This window comes from Anguilla anguilla, chromosome 6, assembly GCF_013347855.1.
Source record: "Anguilla anguilla isolate fAngAng1 chromosome 6, fAngAng1.pri, whole genome shotgun sequence".
Classification (NCBI taxonomy): Eukaryota; Metazoa; Chordata; class Actinopteri; order Anguilliformes; family Anguillidae; genus Anguilla; species Anguilla anguilla.
Genome location: NC_049206.1, coordinates 28,955,389 through 28,973,344, shown reverse-complemented (window position 1 = coordinate 28,973,344; position 17,956 = coordinate 28,955,389). Strand labels below are relative to the sequence as shown.

At 44.3% G+C, this 17,956-nt stretch overlaps 1 protein-coding gene across 2 annotated transcripts in view; it reads right to left on the bottom strand.

Annotated features, from left to right (window-relative positions):
• efr3ba (EFR3 homolog Ba (S. cerevisiae)) overlaps positions 1-17,956 on the bottom strand; it is a 67,953-nt gene that overhangs the window by 6,138 nt on the left and 43,859 nt on the right. For both annotated transcript variants that reach the window (XM_035422550.1, XM_035422549.1), the window contains 13 exons: positions 16,915-17,076; positions 16,434-16,545; positions 14,551-14,602; positions 13,067-13,239; positions 11,638-11,713; positions 10,983-11,144; positions 10,375-10,506; positions 10,078-10,145; positions 8,230-8,357; positions 6,199-6,290; positions 5,620-5,668; positions 4,956-5,062; positions 1,956-2,005 (listed from right to left, as the gene is read on the bottom strand). In XM_035422550.1, coding sequence (XP_035278441.1) covers positions 1,956-2,005; positions 4,956-5,062; positions 5,620-5,668; positions 6,199-6,290; positions 8,230-8,357; positions 10,078-10,145; positions 10,375-10,506; positions 10,983-11,144; positions 11,638-11,713; positions 13,067-13,239; positions 14,551-14,602; positions 16,434-16,545; positions 16,915-17,076 — 1,363 coding nt within the window. The remainder of the gene's footprint in view (positions 1-1,955; positions 2,006-4,955; positions 5,063-5,619; positions 5,669-6,198; positions 6,291-8,229; positions 8,358-10,077; positions 10,146-10,374; positions 10,507-10,982; positions 11,145-11,637; positions 11,714-13,066; positions 13,240-14,550; positions 14,603-16,433; positions 16,546-16,914; positions 17,077-17,956) is intronic.

Genomic DNA, 17,956 nt, shown 5'->3' with positions numbered 1-17,956 from the left:
TAATCAGCCAAACAGTCGCACTCACATTGCTACTGTAACTTACTAATTCACTTTAAGGCTGCTTCATACTTTCCGCGTCTGCGTGTCCGCGAGGGTCCCCTTTGGTCCTCGTGACGTAAATGTCGTCATTCGCCCATGTCCGGAGGGATGACATATGCGGACGTCCACGCGCAGCCCAAAATTTGTGACCGTGTGGACTGTACTCATAGCAAACGTGCCGACTAAGCATGCTCCAGATAACAAAATTTAATGGATGCTTGTTTTGAAGAGAGTTGTGCGAGGAGATCCGCCATTACCCACATTTATATTGTCTAGCTGGGCATTCATAAAAATATTCTTTCTGGGACTAAATATTGAATAAATATACAACCTTCCCATTGGTTTTACGCGTAGAGATGTCCCTTTTTAGACTGAGTGGTCACATATAGTCTTGGACAATCTGTTTGTGAAATACACGCGCATTCATGATGCCTGGGTTCCTCCAAAAATAGCTGTGCGTAATACCACACCTGTTGTTTACGGCGTTGTCGCCATTTTTAGTACAGTATGGCTTTATTGACAATTAATTTATTCAGTAGGTGAGAGTATAAGCTTTCTAACGATGTATATCATGTCTAATTTTGCTTTTGGAATAGCGTTTTATAGGTCAGCGTAACCGAAAATTTTCATCGCATTCAATTACGAATTCACTCTGTGGTAATGGAACTGGAACAGAGCGTAGATCTGGATTTGCGCATGCATGGAATGCCAGACCAACGCGGACCCTCAATTGTAGTATGAATGGAACCTGGTGCAGCCGTCCGCAGATGCGGAACGCGGAAAGTATGGAGCAGCCTTTATTAGAGTGAAGAAATGCTCCTCTTACAAAGTTCAGTCTTCTTAATTGACAATCATAGGACTCCTTCAAAGGCCTCTCAAACCAAAATCTATCAATAACACTGCACTCTTTAAGAGATGCAAGTTTCTGAGAATTTCTTCCTTCATACTGCGTATGTTTTACCCCAGCACATGTGGTTGTATCAGGTGTGTAGGCTCAAGACTGTTTTACTATTTGCCAGATGTTAAGTGACACTTTGTAATCAATTTTAATGGTAAGCGCCTTCATCACTCCTGTGTATTAACATTATACATTCTGTCCATCAGTTTAAGTTTATTACCAGCACAATGTATCACCACTTTGTCCAACAGGTTAATTAGGCTGACAGTAGTCTCACAGGATATAGACTGTGGGTATAAGCCTGCCATTGGCCGACTATTTCAGTCGGAATTCTCCTCCCCTTCCGCTATCTCCGTTTTTGCAAGGGCACCGTCGCTGCATCCTGGGCTTAGCGGCGCCCAAGACAATTGTGATTGGTTTAAGTAATACAAACCAGCCAGAGCGTTTTTTCCCCCTATACCGGAATGATAATGGGTTGAGCCAGACCTTCCTCCAGCGCTGAAACGAAGTGTAGAGATCTGGCTATGCAAGACTAGGCTGGCTGTAAATCCTATTTTAGTGTACCATATTCATCCAGTTTCTGTCTGTGAATTCCATCTTTGGCAGTAAACATGGACCATCAAGACAAGGGTTTAAAATTCAATAAAAATGCAATAACATTCACTCTTTACACAACATGCATACAAAATGTAAAATAAATAAAATGGGAAAATAAGGCCTCATTAACTATGGGTATTAGAAACCTAAAACTAAAGCAATACCAAAAAAATAAAACAAAATACATGTACCAGCAGAGATCACCCTTCCTGCTTCCCAGAACATAAATGTATTGGTATCGGTAACTGGGACACCTCTAATCACAATACTATATCACAATATAATCGGCATATTTCCCACCCCAGCACTTATTGTGCTTGATTTTACATATTATGTGCTTTGCAATGTATTGCATAACTCAAATAATTGCTCAAAATATTTATTTCTAGGATCTTACAAACTGGCGCATCAGACAACGTACCTGATTGTGATCTCAAAGATCTGGTTGAGTTTGCTCTGCAAGGACGAAGCCTGTAAAAAATAGAATCACACAAACGATGAACATTATAAGTATAAACTTTTTTACATGACCTGTGTACAAAGTACAAAGTATTGTGAGACCAGCTCATTGTAATTTGCAACCCTGAAACCAGTAAGGTTATGCCTTATTGGTCTGTATCTGTAGACCAGAGCTGGTGTGATGCTTCGGGGTATAATAAGCATGAGTCATGGAGTCACTATGACTCATAACTGCTCAATGTCGTCCATCACACTCAGAAGTCCAGCAGAGGAAACGCCACAGGCTGCAGCTGGCAGTCACACTCATTGACTGTGATGACTCCACACGTTTAGTATATGTCAAAATGCTGTATCACATAGTACGTATATGTTAATGCTGCTATAAAGGGACAAATTTTGAAATGCAGAGTAGGGCAGTACCGGAATACACAGCATTACGTATTTAAAATACAACAACAAATGAACTAATCCATTACCGTTACAAAATAGAATACTGTAATCAGAATACAGATACTTTTGAAAAAAATATGAGTACCTGAACTACATTCAAATTTAGTTACTAAAATTGTTTGCTTTCCCCAACTCCACAATTCACTGAGACCAGACAGCCAAATCGAAGACATTGACACTACTCTTGACTCTTTGATCAAACATGAAAGCTCTGCGTAATGAGGCAAATGTTAAGAGTATGTACTGTAAGCCAGGGCTGCCCAACCCTGTTCCTGGAGATCTACTGTCCGGTAGGTTTTCACTCCAGCACTAACAATGCACACCTTACTCAACAACTAGAGCTCTCATTGAGCTGCTAATTAGTAGAATCACCTGAGTCAAAGTAAGGTCGAAATGAAAACCACCTGGAAGGTAGATCTCCAGGAACAGAGTTGGGCTCCCCTGATCCAAGCAAACATAGCCGAACAAATGAGCATCCAAGACCACAGACTTTGGTGATTAGCTAGCTTGCTAGCTAGCTAGCTACAGACAAATCTGCCATTTATCAGCGCAAGCAAGAGAGAGAGATCTACTAGCTACGTGTAACTGAACGATTTGGCTTAGTCATGAAAGTCATTTTTACACTCAGCTCACAGGGACAACATCAACCGTATTTACAGTGGGCTCCAGAATTATTGGCACCCTTGATAAATACGCACGAAAAATGTTTTAAAAAATTCTAAACTAAAAAATAATAGTTATTGACATAATCTTTATTTTCCAACGTGTAAACTAGTGTGCTTGATTAATGATTCATTGGAATCAACCAAAGTCTCAAATCTTTTAAATAAAAAAAATATTTCCCCAAAAAACTGGTTCCACAATTATTGGCACCCCTGGTTTAATACTTTGTGAAAACACCCCTGGCAAAGATGACAGTCACGAGTCTTTTCCTATAATTTGTGATAATGTTAGAGAACACATTTGGAGAGATTTTTGACCATTGCTCCATGTAGAACTTTTCAGAATCATTGATATCTTTGGGTTTGCACTTACGGACCCCCCTCTTCAGTTCAGACCACAGGTTTTTGATGGAATTTAAGTCTGGAGACTGAGATTGGAAAACATGGATGTTGATTTCACTTAAGCATTTTTGTTTAAATTTTGATGTATGCTTGGAGTCACTGTCCTGCTGGACAGTCTACCTATGACCAACGCCTAGCTTCTTAGCAGAGACAACCAAATTTTCTGCCAGAATTTCCTGGTACTTTGTTGAATTCATTGTGCCATTGATCTAAAATAGTGCCCTGGGACCACTGCCAGCAAAACATCTACAAAATATCAATGACCCGCCTCCATATCTGACAGTAGATATGAGGTGCTTCTCCTGTATTCATTCCTCTTTTACAGCCAGACATGTCGATGGTGTGTATGGCCAAAATGTTCAATTTTGGTCTCATCTGACAATAGCACTCTCTTCCAGTCATAATTCCAATGAGGTTTGGCAAGCTCCAGATTCTTGGTTTTGCTTATTGTGCTCAGTAAGGGCTGTCTTCGTGCCACCCTTCCAAAGAGTTAGTTGGTATGGAGGTGCCATTTTATGTTTTTTTAGACTTGTTGACCACAAGAAACCAACCAATCTCTGCAATTCTTAGACAGTGATCCTTGGGTTATTAATGACCTCCCTCACCATCTTCCTCACCGTCTGTGGGGACACCATGCACTTGCTTCCTGTTCCTGGCAAATTTGCAACCATTCCATATGTTTTACACCTTTTTATTATTCCCATTACAGTGCTAAGTAGTATGTTTAACCGTTTATGTCTTTTATTGTACCCATTACCATACTTGTGGCGGTAAATTACCATCGGTCTCTTCTGAATTGACAGTTATTTGGCTTTTCCCATGCTGATGGATGACAAAGGGATTTTCTATGCTTGTTACCTCATTTTTATTCTCTAGTGAAACTGGAAGTGATGGAATGACACAAAATAGTTCCTTTAGACTGAACTGTACCTAAATTAAGTAAAATTGTATTGCCAATTTCATTTTGTTTGATTTTACTTACAATAATTGTTAGGGGTGCCAATAATTATGGCACCTATGGTTTTCAGAAACAATTTGATTACTTAATAAAAAAAATAAAAGTATATAGTTTTCCCATATGTTTGAACATAATATATAGATTATTATCTGTCATTTATTATATGCAGCCTTTTTTCTTCATTTTTATTAAGGGTGCCAATAATTCTGGAGCCCACTGTATAAGATGTACAGTAAATATATAGTTTATTCCAGACTCAATTCCCTCAATTTGTCTTTTGAGAATGTAACTAACTATACTATAAGCAAAAAATGTACCTCCTCACGGAGACAGTATGTATGCAATATTATGTTTTCACAATCAAAGCATATGCCTTAATATTTGTGGTATTTCAACCTGAAAAAATGCAGTTTAGGTTCAGTGAATGGATCTTTTCGACATTGTTCTCGGTGGCTATTTATCACTTGCATGCAGAACACTGGAAACTCACCCTGGCACCACAATGGGCAGCTATTTCCTCAAAGGGGGCCTTCTGAAACTTCTCCACCACCTGCCTCCGGCGTTCTCTCTCCTGCTCCTCCATACCAATGCTGTCCACTGGAGAAGAGACCAGCATTCACTCAAAGTCAGAGAATTTTGAAACAAGACCAGGTTAAAACCTAGTATATGGCTTGACCTAACCGACCAGTGATCCGGCCGACCAATGGTGTAACTTCATAACTCGGCCGACCAATGGTGTAACTTCATCACTCAGTCACAGACATTTGTCGCGTTTGTAGGGTTGGCTCCGCTGTTGCGGTCCAGCCAAAAATGAATGAATTATGGCTCTTTGTATCTGTCCTCACTCAAAAATAACATGCCAGCCTGCGATAATTCCTCTAAACGTCACATCTCCATGCAGTCCGCTGTATTTTTGATGCAGTTTCAAGAGGACAATACAAGACCACAGGCGATTACATGCTGACCTGCTGGGGATCCTGGCCACGATCGGCACTGAGAGTCAGGTGGGGCGCATCCACACACTGGATGAAGCACCCAGCGGCTACATCTCATCATTCAGTTAGCTGCTATCGCTGAGGTCTTGAGCGGGCTGTTCAACCATGGTACAGACGGCTTCAATGCCAAATGTATACGGTTGCATGGATGCTACTTACCAATAGCGTTCTTCAGAGTCTCGAACGTGATCTCCTCTGCTGGAGTTCTCTGAAGACACAATGAGGGTAACATATAATGCAGAGCCAGAGGCAGTGACTATTCACAGTACAGAAAGCAGATATTCAGCCCTTCCATTCACAGACCATCTAATGCTGTGCATCAAAGACTTGAGTCTTGAGTCAGCAGCTGGAGACATTTTAATGTATAAGTAACGGTGTCTGAAGAGGAGCATGTTAGATGGGTAGGCCACTAGTGAAGGAGCACAGATGCCTGTATATGGGGCCTTGGCTATCGGTGAGGGTATGTTTACCTGTCTGTGAGGGTATGATCACATGTCTGTGAGGTGTGGTTATCTATATGTGGGGGCATAACTGCATGTATGTTGAGCTGTGATTTTTTGTAGAGATGGGGATGCAGATATCTATTTGCATGTGTGCCTGTGTGATGGCGTGGCAGTCTGTCTAAGTTGGTGTATGTGGTTGTGTGGCTGTCAGTGAGAGGGTGTGGCTGTCTGTCTAAGTTGGTGTCTGTGGTTGTGTGGCTGTCTCTGTGAGAGGGCGTGGCTGTCCTTCTCTTACCTCCTCTTTTTCAGGGCTGTTCCTTGACTCCACCTCCACTTGCAGGGAGATGGTCTCTCCGATGCTCTTCCTCTTTGAGAGCCGGTCTTCATCTGAGGAGCATGAAACAACAGGAATGCCTGAGCATACAAAGCAGGTGTACCGTGACTGTGGAGACATCAGCCTGCTGTTCCTGTACAGAGCTGTACCTGTCAGCTGTAACTGTATGAGGCTTTACCTGTGAGCTGTATATGTATGAGGCTGTACCTGTGAGCGATATCTGTATGGGACTGTGCCTGTGAGCTGTATCTGTACTGTGATGTACCTGTGAGCTGTATCTGTATGGGGCTGTACCTGTGAGCTGTATCTGTATGGGGCTGTACCTGTGAGCTGTATCTGTATGAGGCTGTACCTGTGAGCTGTAGCTGTATGAGGCTGTACCTGTGAGCTGTATCTGTATGAGGCTGTACCTGTGAGCTGTATCTGTATGGGACTGTGCCTGTGAGCTGTATCTGTATGAGGCTGTACCTGTGACCTGTAGTTGTATGGGACTGTACCTGTGAGCTGTAGCTGTATGAGGCTGTACCTGTGAGCTGTATCTGTATGAGGCTGTACCTGTGAGCTGTATCTGTATGAGGCTGTACCTGTGAGCTGTATCTGTATGGGACTGTGCCTGTGAGCTGTATCTGTATGAGGCTGTACCTGTGACCTGTAGCTGTATGGGACTGTACCTGTGAGCTGTATCTGTATGGGTCTGTACTTGTGAGCTATATCTGTATGAGGCTGTACCAATGAGCTGTATCTGTATGAGGCTGTACCTGTGAGCTGTATCTGTATGAGGCTGTACCTGTGAGCTGTATCTGTATGGGACTGTGCCTGTGAGCTGTATCTGTATGAGGCTGTACCTGTGAGCTGTAGCTGTATGAGGCTGTACCTGTGAGCTGTATCTGTATGAGGCTGTGCCTGTGAGCTGTATCTGTATGAGGCTGTACCTGTGAGCTGTATCTGTATGGGACTGTGCCTGTGAGCTGTATCTGTATGAGGCTGTACCTGTGAGCTGTAGCTGTATGGGACTGTACCTGTGAGCTGTATCTGTATGGGTCTGTACCTGTGAGCTGTAGCTGTAAGAGGCTGTACCTGTGAGCTGTATCTGTATGAGGCTGTACCTGTGAGCTGTATCTGTATGGGACTGTGCCTGTGAGCTGTATCTGTATGGGACTGTGCCTGTGAGCTGTATCTGTATGAGGCTGTACCTGTGACCTGTAGCTGTATGGGACTGTACCTGTGAGCTGTATCTGTATGGGTCTGTACCTGTGAGCTATATCTGTATGAGGCTGTACCTGTGAGCTGTATCTGTATGAGGTTGTACCTGTGAGCTGTATCTGTATGAGGCTGTACCTGTGAGCTGTATCTGTATGAGGCTGTACCTGTGAGCTGTATCTGTATGAGGCTGTACCAATGAGCTGTATCTGTATGAGGCTGTACCTGTGAGCGATATCTGTATGGGTCTGTGCCTGTGAGCTGTATCTGTACAGTGATGTACCTGTGAGCTGTATCTGTATGGGACTGTACCTGTGAGCTGTATCTGTACAGTGCTGTACCTGTGAGCTGTATCTGTATGAGGCTGTACCTGTGAGCGATATCTGTATGGGTCTGTACCTGTGAGCTGTATCTGTACAGTGCTGTACCTGTGAGCTGTATCTGTACAGTGATGTACCTGTGAGCTGTATCTGTATGGGACTGTACCTGTGAGCTGTATCTGTACAGTGCTGTACCTGTGAGCTGTATCTGTATGAGGCTGTACCTGTGAGCGATATCTGTATGGGTCTGTACCTGTGAGCTGTATCTGTACAGTGCTGTACCTGTGAGCTGTATCTGTATGAGGCTGTACCTGTGAGCGATATCTGTATGGGTCTGTGCCTGTGAGCTGTATCTGTACAGTGCGGTACTTGTGAGCTGTAGTTGTATGGGACTGTACCTGTGAGCTGTATCTCTATGGGACTGTGCCTGTGAGCTGTATCTGTATGGGACTGTACCAGTATGTGCCCGTACCTGTGAACTGCGGGATGTATGGGGTGGCCAGCCGGTCCGTGTTGTAGCCACTGCCTCCCAGCACCTCTGTGATCTTGGACTGAAGGAACAGCAAATGTCCCTCAAGCTTATCCAGGCTCTTCGGGATACTGGGGCAGAGGGAGAGAGTGGAGGAGACTCAGCTGCGCTGTCTCAGCTAAAGCACACTGAAAGGCCCACTGAGCCACGGCTGGGGTGTACAGGAAGTATGCAGCTGCATGGGACAGCACTCAGAGTTACAGAGCCTGGGCTAATGCAGCACTCTGTAGGTACAGAGGTTGGGTAAAGACTATTTGAAATGAGTATTTTAGTTCTGAAATACTCAGAACTGGAAAAAAAAATAAATCTTCATTCAATTGTAAGATTGCATTTTACTTCTGAGGCCCTGCTTCTGTACTGTGAGGGCAACAGTGCCACTGTTTGGCTCTGTTAGCATACTTCATCAGGGAAAGTTGAAACGTTCTGCGATGCAAAGTTTCCAGAAAAAGATCCCTAAAAGCCAGGATGGAAGAACCCCTGAATAAGTGATGAGCGAAGCCCCTCTAATGGACCGTGTATAAGTATCAGCACCTGCACTCAGCGCTCCATCTTTCAATACATCACTGGGGAAGAAGGAGAAAAGATGCTTCTCTGAGAAGAGATGAAAGACAAGGAGGAAGGCCGAGACTGACAAAGATGGAGGGCCATTCTATCCGTCTGCAGGCTAGCCATTTCCTCTTTAAATCCGCAGGCTCTTAAGGGCTGTCGTGCTGCGATTCAGAGAAGTGCGTCGGTTTCATGAATCTGAGAGCAACACAGGACCTCTGTGAGCGTGACCACAGGCAAGACAAGGAAAGAAAAAAGTTAGTTCTGAGAGATGTCACAGGAGACATGCGACAGAGACTATGATCGGACTTCATCTGTATATGTTAAATGGGAAGGAAGAACAAGAAAATAAGAAAGCAGGACTTTTGTGCTGTTGAAATAATCAGCATCCAATTTAGGCCTTAGAAACAAGACCCCAGCCAATCAGTGACTCAGAGTAAGTGGTACCTCAACATGAACTCGTACCCCGCTGAGGTTGTCCAGGACTTGAGTTTTATTTCCTTTTTCGTAATTATTGGATTTTATGGTCTGGATGAATAAGAAAGTTCTAATTGGGCAGTGAAGACCTTGGTGTCTATTATGAAGGAAAACTGGATGGCAGCTCAAGCACTCAAAGGGTTCTTTACCCTTTTTAACAACAAAGAAATAACAGCAATGTTAGAATTAGTGAAGAAGGAACCCATCTTAACAGAGGTTTTGGAAGGGGACTCAGTTGTGTCCCCTTCCAAGAGAGGGGACACAACTGAGTCTAAAACGATAGAAAAAACTCAGGAGGTATCCCATCTATCCAGGGGGGATTTGAGCACGCCTCGAAGGACACAAGCCTGGCATACCCACACGCCAATAATGAAGTTCATAAGTTTAGAAAGTGACGCTAGGATGACTTGACAGCACATGGCTTCATGAAGCCAATAGAGGGTGAAGCTAAAGCACTATGCACTAGTATTCATCAAGGACTAATAAATCACAAATTCATGAACCCATCACAAAAAAAGAACAACAACTACAGATTCATATTATAGAATCAAAATGTGGCCTTAATTTGGACAAATAAACCAAATGGAACGACTGTAGTTATCACCAACGAGACAGTGTCCTGCATCCAGGACAAAAAAGTGTTGATTGGATTAAGACCAATCGCAGGTTCCATCCAGGCTAGGGCCTTCACAAAGCCTCGCTCTGCCGTGAGTTGGCCATCACTACACATCTGAATTTTCTCACTGAGGTTAACGGGGTTCTGCCAACCTGGGGCTTTCAGTGAACACGCCCTCCGGGAGCATGAAGGGGACTTCCTTCTGTCGCGTCTCAATCACCTGAGGGGAAAAAGGTAGAGCAGGTCAGACCACTATTCACACACAAGTGTGCACGCAAGTATGCATATGTACAGAACATGCGTGTACAAAAACACACAAGCACACAACTGCACGCACACAAACACGTACGTACACACGCACGCGCGTTGACGCAGACGATGCCAGGAGCGTGCGCAGAGGCACACTGGCACAAACACACACACACACACATACGTGACTATGAGCCAACCTCGTGAACGTGCTGGCAGAAGCTCGGCACGGTGGTCAGCTGGCAGATGAGGTTCAGGTAGGCGGCAGACAGGGCGTGGACGGCACAGCGGTTGTACACTGGAAGCATCTCCTCATTGGCCAGAGCCAGGTCCTTGGAGGTGAAAGATGAGCTCGTAAGACAATGCAGTGTGATCATTTCATTTTTTTACTAGCAATCAAATCAGTCAAATTCACTCAGAGTAAGTGTTAATCAGATTTGATCTATAACAGCCCTCATGACAAAGGAACTGTCAGAGAGCACATCAAAGAAAGAATAAGGTAGAAAACCTATGAATAAGCAGACACTGCAGGGAACAATAATCATACTGTGGGCAAGCGATCACATTGGGCCCTGAATAGAAAGATGTTCTCATGGAAGTCCTTACACAATACACAGACTCCAGTATAGCTGGAGACGAAAACATATCAACTAAAGCTAATTAATACACGCATAATTTAATACTGAATACGTCAACGACATCATCAGGAAGTTTGTATCTATGGTAGGTGACTGGTGCATTGGCCGGTCTCTGGGTGGCGCTGACTGATGGGTAGCGTAGCGTAGCGTGGCGCGGCGCGAGTGAGCACCTGCATGGCTAGCGCCAGGCGGATGAGGTCCACTACCACCTCCTCGTTAGCCAGCTCCATGCTGATGAGGGCCAGAAGGGTGTAGAGCGTCTCGAAGTGCGGCCGAGCGCTGTTCTCCTCCTTACAGGCCAGGTAGATGTGCCGGTACAGTTGCTGGGCATGCTGGGACGAAAAGAGGGCATGATGGGATACGACTGAGGTTGCCACAGTACGAGACTGTCGACAGTACAACTCTGCGAAAAAGTCACCACAGTTGTTGCAGTGTCGTGGTATTAGTTCCCAACATTAGTTGTGAACTGGGAAAAATGGATTAAATTGAGGAACTAAATATGATAATGATAGCAACATAATTTAGTGGGCTGAGTTGGTTCGGATATTCAACTTTGTATTGGAAACATTTGAGGAAAAACATTTCCTCATACTATATGTAAACCTTTGCACTTTTCCTTTTTTTTTTTTTTAACTGTGATTGCAATTACATTTTAAATAATTGAAAAATAATTTCCTGTCTTCTAAAGTTTTAAAAGAAGAATGAAAGAAATTCTCATTCTCTTATTTTCTTCCTGTGTGGCAGAGTGATTTGAGTGACACCTGGTTTTAGGCTAGTCAGAACAGGGTTACCCTGAACGCCCTTGGTTGAGGCGAGAGTGCGCACCTTTTTCATGAAGAGGTTATCCTGCCGAGAGCACTTGTCCACCTTCAGCTTCAGGACCGAGATGTCGGAGATGATGCTGTGGAGGAGAGGGAGGCGGGATTTGAATCCGCTCTCAGAGAGCTCCTATGACACGGGGCTCTGCGATATCCACAGGCAGCCTGTAAAATGGGTCGCCTGTGGACATTATCGTCCAGTGATGACTGACAGTTAGAAACCCCCTCAGGTTTGCCCTCAGCTGGGGCGCTCTTGTTGGGATCACTTGAATGGCATTCCTGCAAGCTTGTGGGCCCACAGAAACAGGCTTCTTCACAAACCGAAATGATGTGAGCGTGCGTTTCCCTCCGGTCCCTTTCAGCGCTATGACAATGGAACTAAAAGTAGCTCAGGGATAAGGGCCTCGGTTTGGGACTGAGCAGCCAATTGAACGGGCATGAAGGCCGAGGGAGCAGTCAAGCTCTTTATTATCACTGACAGCAGGCAGGAACTCAACACCGATACAAAACAATGAAACACTCACAAATAACTGTAACAATTAGAAAACGGGGCATGTCGTAGCCTCATTATTAAAGGCGAAATAAAAGAAGCTTGCAAAAAAAAAAAAAAAAAGCAAAAAAGACAGCCACTGAAATGAAAAATAAATGTTCTGACAAGATCACAATTAGCACTTGTTTGATTAAAAATGTAAAAATGTAGAACCGCCTATTTAAAAATAAGACGCTAGTAATAATTTCAATCAAAGGATTTAAATTCTTTAAATTGTGTATTTTGGCATCATGTTTAATATTCTGACATTTTCAGTTATAAACTGTATACAAAAAGTAAAAAGTGTACAGCATCATACTGTAGGCGTTGCTGAGTTTGTCTCCACAGGGACTGTCACAATTATAGACCACGTGTTCACATTTACAAACTGTGTCACAAACAGTAGGTTATCCCACACAGTGCATCACCAGCAGCACCGCAAACTCTGTCATGAAACGACAGTCACAGATGTACCAGTGTGTTGAAAGTAGCACAGCTCAACACAACGGCAGGCTGATCCCTGTGGCACTGCTGCTCATTCCTGGTGTTGAAGAGCAGCAGGATCAGCTGCTTTTCTCCTGACTCAGCACTAAACGAATCAATTCAAGCAGCTGACTGAAGTCAGCTTGGCGGATGGCAATTTTACGTCAAAAACAAAAATCAGACACTGTGACACAGGGTTCCTTTGGTTACTGCAGTACCAGGGAACCCAAGCTACTGGGCCAAGCTTCTACGGGTTACTGGGTCTCGTCAGTGAGACCTGCTACGGGTCACGTGGTGTGGCTCACGAGCCAAAGGTGCAGCGCCCCCTGTAGACGTAAGCTACGTACGTTCGTAGCGTGACTGTTCTACCGGCACTGGAAGAAAAAGGGGCGAAAACACCACAGGCCAGGTCCCTTGCCCGTACCTGATGGAGGAGAACTTGGGCTGGTTGTCGTGCCGATCGATCAGACTGACGAGGATCTCCAGGACCAGGAGCCGGATCTCGGCGTCCTCCATCAGCGTGAGGGAGAGCAGGGGGTCCAAGAAGGAGCTGGGCAGGGCCGTCAGCATGTTGGTGGTCTGGAATCCCGTCGCCACCTGTCCACACACAGACGCACACAGGCAGGATGCTGAGCAAATGCTTCGGCAGTATAAATACGACTCGGACACTAATAGAGCTATAGTGCTGATATAAACATGATACTGTCACACTAATAATGCACTCAGAATTTAACTGTGCTGATATAAACATGATACTGTCACACTAATAATGCACTCAGAATTTAACTGTGCTGATATAAACATGATACTGTCACACTAATAACGCAATCTGAATTTAACTGTGCTGATATAAACATGATACTGTCACACTAATAATGCAATCGGAATTTAACTGTGCTGATATAAACATGATACTGTCACACTAATAATGCACTCAGAATTTAACTGTGCTGATATAAACATGATACTGTCACACCAATAACGCAATCTGAATTTAACTGTGCTGATATAAACATGATACTGTCACACTAATAATGCAATCGGAATTTAACTGTGCTGATATAAACATGATACTGTCACACTAATAATGCAATCGGAATTTAACTGCGCTGATATAAACATGATACTGACACACTAATAATGCAATCGGAATTTAACTGTGCTGATATAAACATGATACTGTCACACTAATAATGCAATCGGAATTTAACCGTGCTGATATAAACATGATACTGTCACACTAATAATGCAATCGGAATTTAACTGTGCTGATATAAACATGATACTGTCACACTAATAATGCAATCGGAATTTAACCGTACTGATATAAACATGATACTGTCACACTAATAATTCACTCAGAATTTAACTGTGCTCATATAAACATGATACTGTCACACTAACAATGCAATCGAAATTTAACTGTGCTCATATGAACATGATACTGTCACACTAATAATGCAGTCTGAATTTAACTGTGCTGATATAAACATGAATATGACACTAATACAGAACTATGAATTTAACTATGCTGATATAAACATGATCCTGACACTAATAAAACAATTTTAATTGAACTGCGCTGATACATATATCATCCTGTCACACTAATAATGTAATAAGAATTGAATCGTTGTCACATAAACAACATGCTGACATGAACAAAGCAATCATATTTAACTGTGCTGATAAACATGATCCTTACACTAAAAGTCCACCCCAGTATTTTGTTCCAATCACCTGGGTATGCTAATTAGTACAATTCTTCAGCCAGGAGGTAGAACGAATCAAAGAAATCATTTGGAGTTTATGGGTGGAAGAAACACATGGCAGGACATTTACTTTTGGACCCCTGGACTTTCTACCTCTTTTAATAGCACGCTAATAAAAATGAATTCTTATTCTCACCTGCAACAGTGACTTCAACAACATCACTTGGATCATACGACTGCAGTCAAATCTAAAACCAGATCAATCAAAATATGATTAGGACCAGCCCATAACAGAACGCACATAATAGAAATTGCAATGTAGAAATTGTAGGCCTGAATTCAACCTATGAAGTACCTATGGGGGGCTATGTATAAAATGTGCTGTGACCACATGGGCATTGTTTGATTATAAATCTAAAATTGTGGAGTACAGAGCCAAATCAAAAAAAAAAAAAAGTAATTGTCCCAAATTTGGATCTCACTGTAATAGTCTGTGTACAGAGTTGAAAACGAGGAGTTGAAAATGACGTCTGCCTTCGGATTTAGCACTAGCACAAAAGCACAGCTAACAACCTCAGAAAAAAGATCTCAAGAACCATTTTTTCCCATTTGTAATCAATTCATATCTTAATATTCAACGATTCTGCGCTATGTGGTTTAGTGACAATGTCAGGACATCAGCTAATAACACAAGTTAAAATATTACAAGAAATGCCAGGATATGTGTCTACATTGCTGTTTATCTATTCATATTATATACTACCCGATATAAGTGAATTTGTAAATCCTACATGAATATTGTGAAGTTTAAATAATAATAAAAGCAATGATGCATACTTCTGGCCGAAACCAACGTTTCTATATGAACACATCTTTAACATAAATGACTTTACTGCAGCTACTTTATGGGACAGACATAAAATCTTTATTCTCTTAATGTATACATCGAGAAACATTTAATTTCTGAAAACAAGATCGCTTAGGCTGAAACAAGTCTGACAAACTGCAAGCAGCTTTCAAAGGCTGCAGAGAAATTCCCTAAAGATTCGGTAATACACATAAAAACAGACAGAGAAAATGGAGGACACTGAAGAACTGCCAAACACCCAGAAGGTTTGTTTATAATGTAGTAAAAGCTGAATTCCTGATTTATGAACTAATCATTTCTGTTTCTCCATTAGCCACAACAAACCTGAAAGCGTCAAGCAGAGCATTACTGAAACAGAGCGATGTACCAGCACATTATGTGGCTAGAGAGGAAGCGGCAGAGCTCCGTGAAGACGTGTGTGGGCATGTGTGCACTCTGCAGAAGACAAATCATTCAAATAGCTTCTTTTTTTTTTTTATCGCCCAAGAAATGAGTCCGGCTACGATTGCTTTCTCCAGAGCGCATTCATTAAGAAAACACGGCACAGAACCCCTCAGCCACTTCCTATGCGCAGTAAATACAATGAACGACCTTGTTTTTTTGTCTGGAGATGAGCCTTGAACGTCCCTGACAGAAACCGATTGTATAGCAATTTTCTCAGAAATCAGCTACACGTTTCAAGTTGCGTAACCGGTAATTACAGTAACGTAGAACGCTTTTGTCTGTCGCACGGAGGCAACTATAGAAAGAGGCGAAATCGTGTTCAGTCCTCCCTTCGACAAAACCGGACTCAATCTGTAGGTCTCAATGCGGTAGCTTGGTAACGGACACGTGGGAAAAGTCGATACCATGCCCTTGCATCTTTTCGAGCGTAGGGTCAAGAACAGCACCGCGGCAAAGCGAGAATGGAAAGACAGTCAATTCAGTCAAGGGAAAAGTGCCCTTGTGTCATTACGGTTTCCATAAGAACCGTTAGACCTAAAAGGGAAACGGACCGCTTACGCTGAAACGCTCATTGATTACATTTCCCCGGTCCTTGAGAGCCCGGCGAAAGCGGCTCAAATTGGCACTAAGAGGTAAATGTCTGCGTTCGCGCAGAAATGGACAGGCTTGCCCTTGTGCGTTGACCTGGCTCCATGAAGCCACAGCCGAGCGTTTGGGAATAAAAGGCGCCCGGGGGGGGGGGGGGGGTTCCGGAGGTCATGTCTCACCCGGACTTGGCGGACGCCAGGGCGGGGTGCATGCCGGGCACCGGGATCTTGCCCATGATGAAGAGCATGACCTCCGAGCGCTGGTAGGTGGGCAGCGTGTTGGCAAAGGAACCTGGCGGCACGGAGACAGCAGGAACAGCGTGAGAGGAGAGGAGGAGGGGCAGCGACGCAGAGACTGTAACTCACGCAAGTCTGTAAACACGAATTAACTCTTTCACACACACACATACACACACACACACACACACACACTCTCTCTCCCCCTCCATCCCTCCTTCTCTCTCTCCCCCTCTCACACACACACAACAAACACACGCACACTCTCTCTCTTTTCCTCTCTCACACACACACACACACACACACACACACACTCTCTCTCCCCCTCCATCCCTCCTTCTCTCTCCCCCCTCCTCTCTCCCTCTCTCTGTTTCTCACACACACACACACACACACACTTTCTCTCTCTCTCTCTTCCTCTCACCAATGGTCTTGATGACGGCCTCCTGCAGCTGCCTCTCCTCGTGCTCCTTGATGACCTTGGAGCCAAGGTTTCCACAGGAGTCGTAGGAGCCGGTCAGCTCGTAGTCCACGCTGAGCCGCAGCTGTCTGAGCAGCGTGTTAAACACCTCCAGCACCGTGGGGCCTGAGGACACAGCGAGAGACACACTGACAGCCTGAGGACACAGTGAGAGAGACACTGAGACCCTGAGGACACAGTCAGAGACACACTGACAGCCTGGGGACACAGTGAGAGACACACTGAGAGCCTGAGGGCACAGTGAGAGAGACACTGAGACCCTGAGGACACAGTCAGACACACTGAGAGCCTGAGGGCACAGTCAGAGACACTGAGAGCCTGAGGACACAGTGAGAGAGACACTGAGACCCTGAGGACACAGTCAGACACACTGACAGCCTGAGGGCACAGTCAGAGACACTGAGAGCCTGAGGACACAGTCAGAGACACTGAGAGCCTGAGGACACAGTCAGACACACTGACAGCCTGAGAACACAGTCAGAGAGACACGGAGAGCCTGAGGACACAGTCAGAGACACTGACAGCCTGAGGACACAGTCAGAGACACACTGACAGCCTGAGGACACAGTCAGAGACACACTGACAGCCTGAGGACACAGTCAGAGACACTAAGAGCCTGAGGACACAGTCAGACACACTGACAGCCTGAGGACACAGTCAGACACACTGACAGCCTGAGGACACAGTCAGAGACACTGACAGCCTGAGGACACAGCGAGAGAGATACTGACAGCCTGAGGACACAGTCAGAGAGACACTGACAGCCTGAGAACACAGTCAGAGACACTGACAGCCTGAGGACACAGTGAGAGACACTGAGAGCCTGAGGACACAGTCAGAGAGACACTGAAACCCTGAGGACACAGCGAGAGAGATACTGAGAGCCTGAGGACACAGTCAGAGACACTGACAGCCTGAGGACACAGTCAGAGACACTGACAGCTTGAGGACACAGCGAGAGAGACACTAAGAGCCTGAGGACACA